Raw genomic sequence first — 13,403 nt, 5'->3', positions numbered from 1 at the left:
AATTGCGGTATAAACTGATCATCTATTAAAATAATCCACTATAAAGGGCAGTGACTGAATACTGTATAAAACCTAATGAAACAGTCGGTATGTAAAAAGGATGTGAATGAAGAGATATGTGCTGACTAAGCAGAGCGGTACGGGGGCACTCTCTGTCTCTGTCTCTCTCTCTCTCTTGGCCGGCCTACAAGTCAAATAAAAGCTGATTTTCATTAGCTCTTCTCATCGCTCTGATAATTATACACGATCATAAAGCACTTCCTCAGGGAACACTAAAAAAGAACACAACTTTGATGCTCATGGAATACCAAACAAGTTAAAAACTGAAAGAGCAAAACAGACAAAAGAGAAAAGTTTCAAACTACTCCGACTGCGCTCTGGATTACTCTGAAACATCCTGAACCATCCATCTGTTCCACTCTGTCCTGATTAATCTTGTGCCGGCGGACGCACTGACCTGTTTTGTGGGGATTTCCCATGAGCGTTGGCCAAAGATTCCCTCAGGATTTCACTGCTGAACTGTTCCACCGCCTGTAGACAGATTTAGACAATACTTAGCCCATGATAGTACAAGACACTTTTCTTTTGTACTCACTGAAAACAAAACGCTTTAAGGAGCCCCCAAAAAAATCTACGTTTGAATTTTTTACTTCATATAGAAAAACAATGAAATACCAGATTTACCTTAAGAATCATGGTCTCCACAACAGGAGCAAAAACGTTCTTCTCCACTTCCACCTGCTGCAACGTGGCACCAATCTAACACCAGCACAAATCGTCATGACATGTATAACCCAACAAGATGTTTAGGTAAGTAAATGGTTTCCATGTCTCTCACCTGCTCTGCTGTGTCTCTGATGAACTGGGTCGACGGGCAACGGCCCAGGAAAAAATTGGGTTCCTGCTCAGTCTCATCCTGCTCCTGTTTGATTTTAACCTTTGCGGCGTCAGTGTCTTTCACGCTGATGATGTCGAGAGGCTCATCGTCTTCTTCATCAGGCTCCGCCTTCAGAAGCCTCTGGAGTTGTTTCAGGCGCTGACACAACTCCTCACAGCCCGTAAGAGTTGAACTGCACTCTGAAACACACACGTCATTGTAAAATAATAGTCAACACAGTCCATTAGTTAAAAAACAACATGTTGCAGATATCAGCTACCGTAAGCCAGGGGCGGACTGGGAAGGAAATTCGGCCCTGGATTATTCTTCCCACATCGGCCCTCCACCAATTCGGGGGTGGCTGTGTTGTATGTAACGTTTGCATTGCGTTACATGCATACGTGTCAGACTCGCTAATGCCTTCGTGTAGCGTGCATTCGCGTTTATAAAACGTCCACCAGTCCGCACCTGATCACGGCCATAGGTTGTCGGTGGGATGGCCATTCTGGACTTTGACAGAATGTCCTACTGGTCTGTCCGCCCCTGCCGTAAACCCAAGATTTATCTATTATGGCTCTATTAGAAAACCTAGTAGTGCCCTTTATTTGGTGCCCTTTATGTTTATGTTAAAGGTCAAATGTGTAGTTTTACTGGAGGATGTATTGACAGAAATGCAATATAATACAATACATAACTGTCTTCAGAGGTTTACATAACATAGACTTTACATAATGAAGCGTTATGTTTTTATTATCTATTTCTATTAGGGATGTTTGAGACTAATCAACTAGTCGTTTAAACGGTAAGCTCCTAATAGTAAAAAAAATTACACAAAATGTTATAATTTAAATTACTTTCATTTTAATGTTTCGTTTACAACCCTTTTAAATGACATACTAAAACAATATATTTGAAAAAATAATTATTATTAGTCTTTAAAAGTGTATCAGGAACGAAATGTTTTAATTTGAGGTCAGATCTAGCATGCGTTTCCTTCGTGCCAATTGCAGCACGCTCAGAAATGACTACTTGAAAGACGAGTTGTGGGGGTGTTTTAAAGAAGAAAACGGGTAGGTTTTAAGCAAACTATGTCATTTGAAAGTGGCATAATAATAATTTCACTGGAGCCATGCGTAACCATACTGTATTTGGGTTCTTATTGACGCGATGTGGAAAATGTGGACGGAAGCGTGGAAAATGTGGACGGAAGCGTGGAATGCAGGCATAAAACGAAAAAGTAGATAATGATCTAAAGGTACATACAGTTATGTTAACAATTACTTAATAATACAATAATAATACAATATTTTAATATTTAAAATGCATGAAAGAAGGATTGACGTTATTTGACGGCAGAATGAGCTGTAAATGCGGTGAATGCATCTTGCGCAATAAAACTGAGATGAGAATGTCTCAGCTTCTAGATTCACAGAACTTTGAAATTTATTTGATTATAATGTTCATCACAAAAAAGCGCTTGAATAAACATTATCGCTTAGCACTGTTTTCTGTGTGCCTGTGCAGAGTTTGTGCAGACTCCTCAGACGGAGTTATTGTTCACAAACATTGAGCCGACTTTCATCCGAGCATAATGCTTGCATTTCCTAGAACATGTAAGATAATATTAACATCATAATCACATGCGGACTCGAGTGTTTAGCCTATGTATGTTCTATAAATGAGCTAATATGGGCAGAATGCTTTATTAGAGGCTTTTTCATTCGCTCTGCGTGAGATCAAATGCGTTCTGTACTTTTTGTCCATTGCTTTCTATTCGCTTTTTTGTTTACACACATTGCTTTGCTTTATAAATAATAAAAACATGATATAATGTAGGCTATCTTGTTTGTTGATAGGCTATAGGCCTACCCTAATTATAACTTGTAGGCTACTTAAAAATTGCGACAATTAAAAAAGCAATATTTTTTTCATTCAACATTCAACATATTTTAATAAACAAATAATGAAACATTCGTTTTTAAGCTTTTAATTAATTGTTAAATATTTGAAGTTTCATGATTTCAGTGTAATAGACACACTTTTACTAAAATTAAATTTTATTTGATGACTAAATTTTAATTGAACTTTTAGAGTAAAAACAGACTTAAAGGAGAAAATAAAATGGATTTTGTATAGGCTACATATTTAAAGCCCAGACACAGACCAGCCAAAGCAAACAAATGCTCATCGCGTCACTTCTTGCAGCCGCTAAAACGATCCAGTCAGTGTTGGCGCATCAGCAAATGCAGAAATATTACTGATCATAACGTAAGGAAAGTGGAACACATATGCCTGTTTTAGCTACATTAAATATTGGATATGAACAGTTTGATTAATAGCCTACATTCTTTAGTCTTTAAAATGTATTTCATAGGCCCTACGCAAAGTTTTTGGATCACCTTCTGGGACATTCTTGGTTTTAGACTAGTCGACTACACGGTTACAAAACTTTCATTTAAACGACTGTCAAATTAGTCGTTGTGCACATCCCTAATATCCATCTACATACACCGCGGGTCCCCTTGCATGGAATTCTCCATGTTGTTTCTTCAGTAGCCTTAAACGGATAAACTGCTCTACAAGAGCGTGTTTCATAAATAAGTTATCTCCTTCGGCAAAGAAGCAAAAACGTGACAACACGTTTGTCCTGTGTCCGTTGCCGAAGTGCTTTGAAAGGGAGGGGTGGAGTGAGCCGTTGGTTGCAATTCGCAACCTCACCATTAGATGCCGCTAAAATCTCTACGTTGCTCCTTTAGGTGCACAAGAGGCTAGACTAATACTTGCTAATGCTTACAATTTATCAATCCATCAACATTATAAGCACAACAAAATCAACACCATTCATACACATACACTCACATTTTTCATGAAATAAGACAGAGCTCTTTTTAGTAGTGTATTTATATTCCTTCTTATATTTTAGCCAAAAGGTATTTTTGGAGGCAGCATAATTTTCTGCCTACTTTTTGGAAAAACCTTCACATCAAGGGTGCACCTGTGATGCCTTGGCACAGTAGGATTTGGCCCAGAGCTGAAGCTTTATTTTAGCTGCCTATAGCAGTGTGACTTAAGTATACATGCTGAGAGCTGAATTCAGGCCCGAAACTGTTAATCTCATTATTATACAGACTAATGCACCAACACGAGAGCCAGAGAGCCTGCATTGTCTGTGCCAAGCCTCGTGTAAGTCTCATCTCTGCATAGCAGAGAGACACAGGAGATGATGAATTGATCTCAGCCAAGAGTACAACACGCACAAAACCCTATACGCTCACCAGGCTCACTGTCGATCTGTGTGAGAATGTCCTCGATGGAGTTCTCCTCTGCGCGCTGGGGTTCCGGGTCAGGGGGTGTGTAACCACGGAGACGGCACCAGTGCACCACCTCTTTAGTTCTGGGGGGGCTGAGAGCCTGAAGGCGAGGTGTCCTCTCCAACAGATCGGCACATACGCGGCGTACCACAACGGCACGCTGCAACTGTACAACGAAAGGATATAAAAATACACAAGTGCATCGGTGGAAAATAACATCTGCATTGTAAGCTCTGTATCAACCCACACAGACACACAAGCACCGTACCTCTGCAGCTCTGCGTTTGCCGATGTTCCAGGAGTAATACTGATCCACAGAGGTGGTGCAGAACGGATGAGCATCATCATCTGTAAACACATACAAACATGTTGGTTAGCCTTGTTTAGCTAATTAAGTTGACATTTACCAAAGCCTCATAGACCCATGTGTAAACTGAACTAAGGGCATAACTTAGTGAACAGCAGAATGTTCAAGTCAATGTGTCTCTGTATTGGACTCACTTTTCTCAGGGACGATCAGAGGGAACTTCTTCACTATGGCTGTCAGAAGTTGGGTCATGGTCTCTATGTGCTCAGTGCTGAGAGTTTAGACACACAGATACATTGACATAAAATAAATACACAAAACTGCAGAGAGTAAACATGGTAGACAAGAACAAACGTTATTTGACAGGGGTCTTCAGGAGAACAGAAGTATAGAAACAGTAGGAAGGAGCGTGTTCACTGTGTTTGTCTGTGTTTTCAACCTCTTACTTGATAAGTTCTCGTGTTGTAGATTCTGTGCCCTGTTCCACTTTAACAGTAGCAGCCCCATCTGCAGACGCAGGGGTAGTTGTCAGGGGAACGGAGGCAGGTGCTGTAGAGACTGGGGTAGATGTCTGGGGTACTGAGGTAGTACAGATGGGGCTAACCAATCCAGGTTCCGTTTTAACTACACAAACACAAGCATACAGCAGCGAGTTTATTCAAGAATAGCAAAAACCATTCACTGGTGATTTTGTATCATTATTTGATTACTGTATGTGAAGTCTTATTGATTAATCGACTTTATATAACACAAAACATGACAATATTTTCACTGCAGTGTCTCTGTGTGTCTCACCTTGAGCAACAGGTGTGGACGCTGAGGAAGCAGCTGCATGGCTGGATGCACCTTTGGAACCAGACGGCACAACTGTAACATACACAGGTGTACTCAGTGTTAGAGGATGCTGCTTCAAGTCTTTGTTCAAATGAATCACTATAGGTCACTCTTCATGCTTGTCAATGGGTTTTACACATATATAAACAATAAAAAGATATAAAGAGCTTGTCAACTTTCACATCAAAGTTTCATTATTTAAAGGAGCAATGTGGAGTTTTAGCAGCATCTAGTGGTGAGGTTATGAATTGCAACCAACAGCTTACTTTTACGCTTCTTTGCCGAAGGAGATAACGTATTTACAAAACGCGCTCTGTAAAGCGGTTTGTCGGTTTATGGCTACTGTAGAAACAACATGGATAATTCCATGTAAGGGGACCCGCTGTGTATGCAGATAAGATAGAAATAGCTCCTTCTAAGGTAATAAAAAAATAACGCATTATGTAAGGTCTTTATATACTTCTGAATACATGGTTATGTACACTGAACAACATTATAAACGCAACACTTTTGTTTTTGCCCCCATTTTTCATGAGCTGAACTCAAAGATCTAAGACTTTTTCTATGTACACAAAAGGCATATTTATCTCAAATATTGTTCACAAATTTGTCTAAATCTGTGTTAGTGAGCTCTTCTCCTTTGACGAGATAATCCATCCAACTCACAAGTGTGGCATATCAAGATGCAGATTAGACAGCAGGATTATTGCACAGGTGTGCCTTAGGCTGGCCACAATAAAAGGCCACTCTAAAATGTGCAGTTTTACTGTATTGGGGGGGTCCGGGGGGATCCGGGGATCCGAAAACCAGTCAGTATCTGGTGTGACCACCATTTGCCTCACGCAGTGCAACACATCTCCTTCGCATAGAGTTGATCAGGTTGTTGATTGTGGCCAGTGGAATGTTGGTCCACTCCTCTTCAATGGCTGTGTGAAGTTGCTGGATATTGGCAGGAACTGGAACACCGAACCAGAGCATCCCAAACATGCTCAGTGGGTGACATGTCCGGTGAGTATGCTGGCCATGCAAGAACTGGGAAGTTTTCAGCTTCCAGGAATTGTGTACAGATCCTTGCAACATGGGGCCGTGCATTATATGGTGACCAACTATCAGAAATGTCTTACCTCTGTGCTTGCCAACAAGGGTTTCTCCACCAAGTACAAAGTTATGTTTTGCTCGGAGATCAAATACTTATTTCACTGACTGAAATGCAAATCAATTTATAACCTTTATGTAACATTTGTCCCCTGATTTTCTTTATTTATTCCGTCTCTATCAGTTAAAATAAACCTACCATAAAAATCATAGACCCTTCATTTCTTTGTAAGCAGGCAAACTTACAAAATCAGCAGGGGATAAAATAATTATTTCCCCCACTGTAATTCATCAAACATGAGAGCATACTCTAAAAACAAAAAAATGAATAAGCTTTTGTGAGCATAGAGTCTCACAGACTAATCCAATACAAACCAAGCAGACAAGAGAGAGACAGACAATAAAAATCAGAGGCCCGGTTTCACAGACAGGGTTTAACTTAAACCCGGACTAACCCTTAGTTAAATTTGGACATTTAAGCTATTTTTATAAAAATGCCCTAGTAAAAAACATTACTGGTGTGCATCTTGATACAAAACAATGGCGCTGACATACTTTAAGATGTTTTAAGGTGAGTTATTTTCAGTTAAGACTGCTCAAACATTCAATTTAGTCTGGGATTAGCCTTAAACCTTGTCTGTGAAACCGGGCAAGAGAGAGAAATGAGTGTCTCTAGAGCTCTGTTCCCCTATTACTGTCATCATTTGACAAATGCAGGGAAAAGCAAACATCTCTGATAAATACAATCTGGCAGCCTCAACTGATCTGACAAAAACCTTCCCTCTGTTTAAGCTATCGCGATTAAAACTCCACCCCAACCCAGTGATTGATCAGATCTCCTAAGATTCCTTGTAACATCCTCCCTGCATCAGAAAAGGGAAGTGTGCCATGCATGCACATAAGACAACTTGTGATCTCTGAAACTACAGTCTTGAAAGTTTTCTGAGTCAGGTTATGTGGGTAACAAAAAGGTGTTACCTTTACCAACGGGCATCAAGATGGTCTGCATCCCCGACGAGCCGCTGCCCACACTGAGCTGCTTCAGCTGATTGCCTGGAATGGTCAGAACAGTCTGCTGGGAACTAGATTGAGCGGAGTGCAACTTTAGCATACCTGTAAGGAAATAACAAACCAACATTAGGACGCAAACATTGTTTAATAAGTGTTTAAGAGAGTACAATTTTAGACTTCAAAATGTCCCAAAAGTTTGTTGTGCTATCTATGATACTTGAGACTGTTTTACAGGTGATACCTCTCTCTCATACACAGCAAACATCCCACCGCTTAATTCCCAAATGGTGACATCTTCACACAAAACTGGGGCCTTGTCTACATCCATGTCCTGGATGGTTTAACTAATATAATTGGAAATGTTTACAATGCTTTGCACTTTGCTTGCGGACTCCGCTTTACAAGAATGATGAAATAATTTACATCAACAACCAGTTGGGGACAAGTGGCATATAGATGAACAGGTCTCCATGGCAACCCTGGACAGCAAATGACTGGTTACCTGAGATGGTGGCAGCAGTCTTCCCGCTAACCGTCCCTCCCCCAAGCAGAGATGCCGCGGTGACCAGTGAGGGGCTGGAGCTTTTGGACCCACCCACAACTGTTGAGCCCGCTCCCTTCGACAGACCGATAAGAGGCATGCTGACCATCTTGGCAACGGTTGCTACGGCACCAGTGGAAGGGGCAGAACTCTTTGCTGTGTTGGCGGCTGAGCTGGCACTCTTGGCAGCACTGATCACTGCTGCTTGATTGGCAGCTACAAGCACAGGATGATGCGTTTTAGCTGTTTGAGGCAACGGTTGGGCGGAGGACCCGCCAGATCCTTCTGGTGCCTGGAAATCCAGAGGTATTAAAGAGACAATGAAGTCGTAAAGTTTACGAATTAGTGTAGTCAGAGGTTGCGCTAGACTTTTTATTGGCTGTCATTTTGACGGAAAGGCTCATAAAAAATCCGTCATAATCTATTATTACCCATCACCAGAGCTGGTTAGATTACTTAGGAATTGTAATCAGTTACTGATTACAGATTACATGACAAAATTTGTAGTTAGTAACGTAATATCTTAGATTACACATTTTTGGTAACGTAATCAATTCAAATCCGGTGAGTTATGGCTTCTATTCCTATTATTGTTACTTGCAACTCATGTCATATGTTTAGCTTAGCCTTCTCTGTCAGCTGCGAGGGTTTTATATGCGATAAATGCAGGGAAATAGTTAGGCTGACAGAGAAGATCTTAGAATTAGAGTCTCGCATCCAATCTTTATCTGAGGATAGTATTTATAATTTATAATACTGAGGATAGGATTTAACGACGATAGAAAACACTTTGGATGCGAGAAACATTAGCGCACACAGCTCGGTTCCGGTTGAAAATCCCCCGCAGCTGGGAAACTTCGTGACTGTGAGACGGCGTAGTCGCAGGACAAAACATCACTCGACCGTTCCGATTACAGTCTCGAACAGGTTTGCCCCGCTCAGTGACGCACCGACTGAGAAACCTGCTGAAAGTGCCCTAGTTATCGGTGATTCTATTGTTCGGAACGTTAACATAGAGGCACCAGCCACCATAGTCAAATGTTTACCGGGAGCCAGAGCGCCTGACATCAAGTCAAATTTAAATGTGCTGGCTAAGGCTAATCGTAAATTCAGTAAGATTGTCATTCACGTCGGCACAAATGATGTTCGACTCCGTCAATCGGAGATCACAAAAGATAACATTATTAAGACATAAGCCACATATAAAGTGGCGTTATAAGGCCCCTTGTCAAAAAACCCCAACTCGACCCTAGAGAACTAGGAACTACAGGCCTATATCGAATCTACCTTTCATATCTAAAGTTCTGGAAAAAGTAGTTTCAACTCAATTATGCTCTTCCTCCAAAGGAATGACATCAATGAAGAATTCCAGTCTGATTGGATTTAGAGCATAGTCACAGCTACAGTATGATCTGCTGTTGATCAACATGAGTTACACAATTGATCTGCTATTGGCTGGCTCGTTGTACCGTAGGTTAGTTATGTCTCGCTTGTATTGAGTGCTGCTAGACCTTAGTGCTGCATTCGATACCATTGACCACAGCACACTCCTACATAGACTCGAAAATTATGTCGGCATTAAGGGAATAGCTTTGAAATGGTTTAAATCTTATTTATCCGACCGTTTTCAATTTGTAGCAATAAACAATGAGGTGTCACGCAAATCGCAAGTCCAGTACGGTGTACCACAGGGCTCAGTCTTAGGGCCTCTGCTCTTCGCATTATACATGCTACCTCTAGGAGATATAATAAAGCGACACGGAGTTAGCTTTCACTGTTATGCTGATGATACTCAACTTTATATTTCCTCGAAGCCTCATGAAACACAGCAGTTCCATCGAATAATGGAATGCATAGTCGATATAAAAAACTGGATGAGTAACAACTTTTTATTACTGAACTCGGACAAAACGGAAGTGTTACTTATTGGACCGAAAACTGCTATAAGTAACAACCAAGAATACTGTTTAACTATTGACGGATGTTCCATAAAACCCTCGTCGTCAGCAAAGAATCTTGGCGTTCTATTCGATAGTAATCTGTCATTTGAGAGCCACGTCGCCAACACCTGTAAAATTGCGTTTTTCCATTTTAAGAATATATCTAAACTACGTCATATGCTGTCAATGTCAGATGCAGAGAAGTTAATTCATGCATTCATGACATCAAGACTAGACTACTGTAATGCACTGTTAGGTGGTTGCCCTGCAGGCTTATTACAAAAACTCCAATTGGTCCAAAACGCGGCAGCTCGAGTTCTTACACGTACAAAAAAGTATGAACATATTAGCCCGGTTCTGTCAACCTTGCACTGGTTACCTATAAAGCATCGCGTTAACTTTAAAATCTTGCTTATTACCTATAAAGCCTTACATGGTTTAGCTCCTCAGTACTTGAATGAACTCCTTTTGTATTACAGTCCTTCACGTGCATTACGCTCTCAGGCGTCCTGTCAGTTGGTAATACCTAGAATTTCAAAATCAAGTGCAGGTGGTAGATCCTTTTCCTATCTAGCGCCTAAACTTTGGAATAGTCTTCCCTGCACTGTCCGGGAGGCAGACACACTCTGTCAGTTTAAATCTAGACTAAAGACGCATCTTTTTAATCTTGCATACACTACTCTTCCATAATATAAATCTTCAGAGGGTTTAGGCTGCATTAGTTAGATCAACCGGAACCAAAAACACAACTGATGTACTTGTTGCATCAAAGAGTACAGAACAGTACTCTACTCTCAGCCAGTCTTGTCTCATTGTTCCAAGGTTACCACAGCGAGCAGGATGCAGTTCATGGCCTGACCTGATGGTAGAGCGGAGAATGGGAAGTGGGGACCTGACAAGAGCTGAGATGATAGAGCTGGATAAAGAAGGACGCGGTCTCTTGACATGTCTTCACCACAAAATTTCAAATGCTATTAGATTATTAATGATAATCTTAAACTATAATTTATTTTATTATTAAGTTTATTTATTTTATTTAGCCTTGTTGTGCAAGTCTCTGGAGCTTGTGCAGAGGCAGCAGCTTTTGCCAGAGGGGAACTGGAATCCCCTGGTTGGGCCTGGGTTCTCCTGAGGTTTTTTTTCTCGATTAGAGTTTTGGGTTCCTCGCCACCGTTTGCATACTGTTTTTGCACTATCTGCCTGACCGGGGGGGCTGCTTTAGAATTTTAAAGTTTTACTTAATTAATATTGCATATAGGAATTTATAGTCTGTTATATTTGACCTGTGCTTCTCTCTCCTTTATCCTAAATGTGTGCTCTCACTGAGCGTGTGTGTGTGTGCGTACTTGTCTGTGTACGTACTGTGTGTGTGTGTGTTGTGTGTGTGTGTGTGTGCGTGCGCATCCGTGTGTGTGTGTGTGTCTCTTGTCTGATGTGTGTTAGTACGTGTGCATATTGTGTGTGTGGAGTGTTTTGTATGTGGGTGTGTGTGTTGGTGCGTGTTGTGTGTGTGGAGTGTTTTGTATGTGGGTATGTCTGTCTTCTGTGTTTTCAACCTTTTCTTGTTTTTGCAGGTACAACTTTAATTATTTTGCTTATAGTCAATATGTCTCATGTACAGCTGCTTTGTAACAATGAAAATTGTAAAAGCACTTTATAAATAAAGTTGAGTTGAGTTGTGAGTAATACGGCTACTTTTGGATTAGATTTAGATTACTTTTGATTTAAATCTTATTTGATGTTACATATTGAATCAGGATAAATTTGTACTTTTTTGACAGATATAACGAGGAAAAATACTCCACTCTTTATCACCAACAAGAGCCTCAACATCTTTTTAACCTACAGTACGGACAAAATACAGTATTAACACTAGTATAACTTGTTAGTTTTTACTGATAGTAATACTGAATAGTTTTCCCATGAGTCTCCTTAAAAATGAAAGGGTGTCTATTAGGGGTGTGACAAGATCTCGTGCCACAAGATCTCGCGAGATTTCTTGTCAAGGTCTCGTGATATCAGCATGATAGAGTTTGATGGTGAAATTAGTATCGAAGATGCCCTGACACTTTTAAATCATATTATAATTCATAAAACAGACGTAAATTTACATTCATTTAAACATCATTTTCAAAATGCACCTATTTTGCATTTTGTGATCTTCAGTTGATTAAAATAATATTTTTCATATATTTCATCATTGAGGATTACTTAATAATAGTGTAAAAATCTTGTCTTGTTCTCGTGAAACCAATCTTGTGTCTCGTCTCATCTCGTGGGATAAGTGTCTCGTCACACCCCTAGTGTCTATACAGACATCAAATGCTAAGTGCCGCTCCATTTTGCATCTCTGTGCGATTCCAAATCCCTCCCCTCGCTGCCGGAAAAAGGTAGAAGAATCACAAACATAAGTGGTAGGTGTGTTTATTATTAAAAATTTAGAAAAAAATTGAAATAAAAAATGAAAAATTGTAGGGAAAAAATCACTGAACTGTAAACAATTTACTGACATTCTTTGAATAATATGTAATGATGTAATCCATAAAAGTAACTGTAGTCTGTTTACGAGTATTTTAAAATGTAGTTTACTCTAATTACAAGTACCTGATTTTTGGAGTCTGATTCCGTAATCCAGATTACATGTAATCCGTTACTAGCCAGGTCTGCCCGTCACTATGGTGCAAGGTGGCGTTACGTGGTAATTAGCATGTTCGTGACGTTATCACGCTGTACTCTCGGAACTTGCTGTTTTTTAATACAACTGAATACTAGGGCTGTCAATAGATTAAATTTAAACAAATAATCATTCTGAACAGAGAAGACGCCAAGAGAGACATCCGCTGACCACGCGCATTTTCCAAAACGGAACAGGTTTTGTAAGTAAACTAATTAATGGGAAACACGCGTCCCTTCACGATCGTGTTCAGGGCAGGGGTAGTAGCCTACGATCACGCTCTAATGAAGGGAAATGACAAAACGGGGAGTTACAAATTGCCCTTATTGTAATCTGTCAAAATGACGAACGACCTTCTGTTTTTACATCACTAGTAAAAAAAATCTGGTTAACGAGACCTTTTAGTTTAGTTCAACATTTCACAAGCGGACAGGTCTCTTACCTGTTGAGAGGTGGGTGTGGCGCTGGGTGTTGTTGGGGTGGAGCTAGCAGCAGTGATGACTCCACCTGTCATTCTCAGAGTAGTTGTGCCCGGTTTGGTGAGGTGGGATGCTGCAGCTGCTGATACCATCTTTACCGAACCATCTGACAGCTTCACCTGAGAACCCTGGGACCCGCCCACCACCTGTCAATCAAAAGTAAAAAGGGAAATGATAAAGACAAACAAAGCATTGTGAGAAATCAATATTATTTTTAATAAAAGGTCACTTAAATATAGGTAGAATAACTGTTCTTGAAACTTTTTAAATTCTAAATTGTATATGCATCATTCTTGCAATGTATTCACTTTTAATACATTCAGCTTCAGGAAAG

At 40.3% G+C, this 13,403-nt stretch overlaps 1 protein-coding gene across 3 annotated transcripts in view; it reads right to left on the bottom strand.

The window, feature by feature from the left end:
- yeats2 (YEATS domain containing 2) overlaps positions 1-13,403 on the bottom strand; it is a 35,135-nt gene that overhangs the window by 1,100 nt on the left and 20,632 nt on the right. For all 3 annotated transcript variants that reach the window (XM_057335004.1, XM_057335005.1, XM_057335003.1), the window contains exons 19-29: positions 13,033-13,215; positions 7,938-8,268; positions 7,403-7,537; positions 5,291-5,362; positions 4,942-5,119; positions 4,690-4,766; positions 4,457-4,536; positions 4,153-4,354; positions 839-1,077; positions 685-759; positions 458-531 (exon numbers count right to left, since the gene is read on the bottom strand). In XM_057335004.1, coding sequence (XP_057190987.1) covers positions 458-531; positions 685-759; positions 839-1,077; positions 4,153-4,354; positions 4,457-4,536; positions 4,690-4,766; positions 4,942-5,119; positions 5,291-5,362; positions 7,403-7,537; positions 7,938-8,268; positions 13,033-13,215 — 1,646 coding nt within the window. The remainder of the gene's footprint in view (positions 1-457; positions 532-684; positions 760-838; positions 1,078-4,152; positions 4,355-4,456; positions 4,537-4,689; positions 4,767-4,941; positions 5,120-5,290; positions 5,363-7,402; positions 7,538-7,937; positions 8,269-13,032; positions 13,216-13,403) is intronic.

Source organism: Triplophysa rosa, linkage group LG5 (assembly GCF_024868665.1).
Source record: "Triplophysa rosa linkage group LG5, Trosa_1v2, whole genome shotgun sequence".
In the NCBI taxonomy this organism is placed as follows: Eukaryota; Metazoa; Chordata; class Actinopteri; order Cypriniformes; family Nemacheilidae; genus Triplophysa; species Triplophysa rosa.
This window is presented reverse-complemented; position numbering and strand designations above follow the sequence as displayed.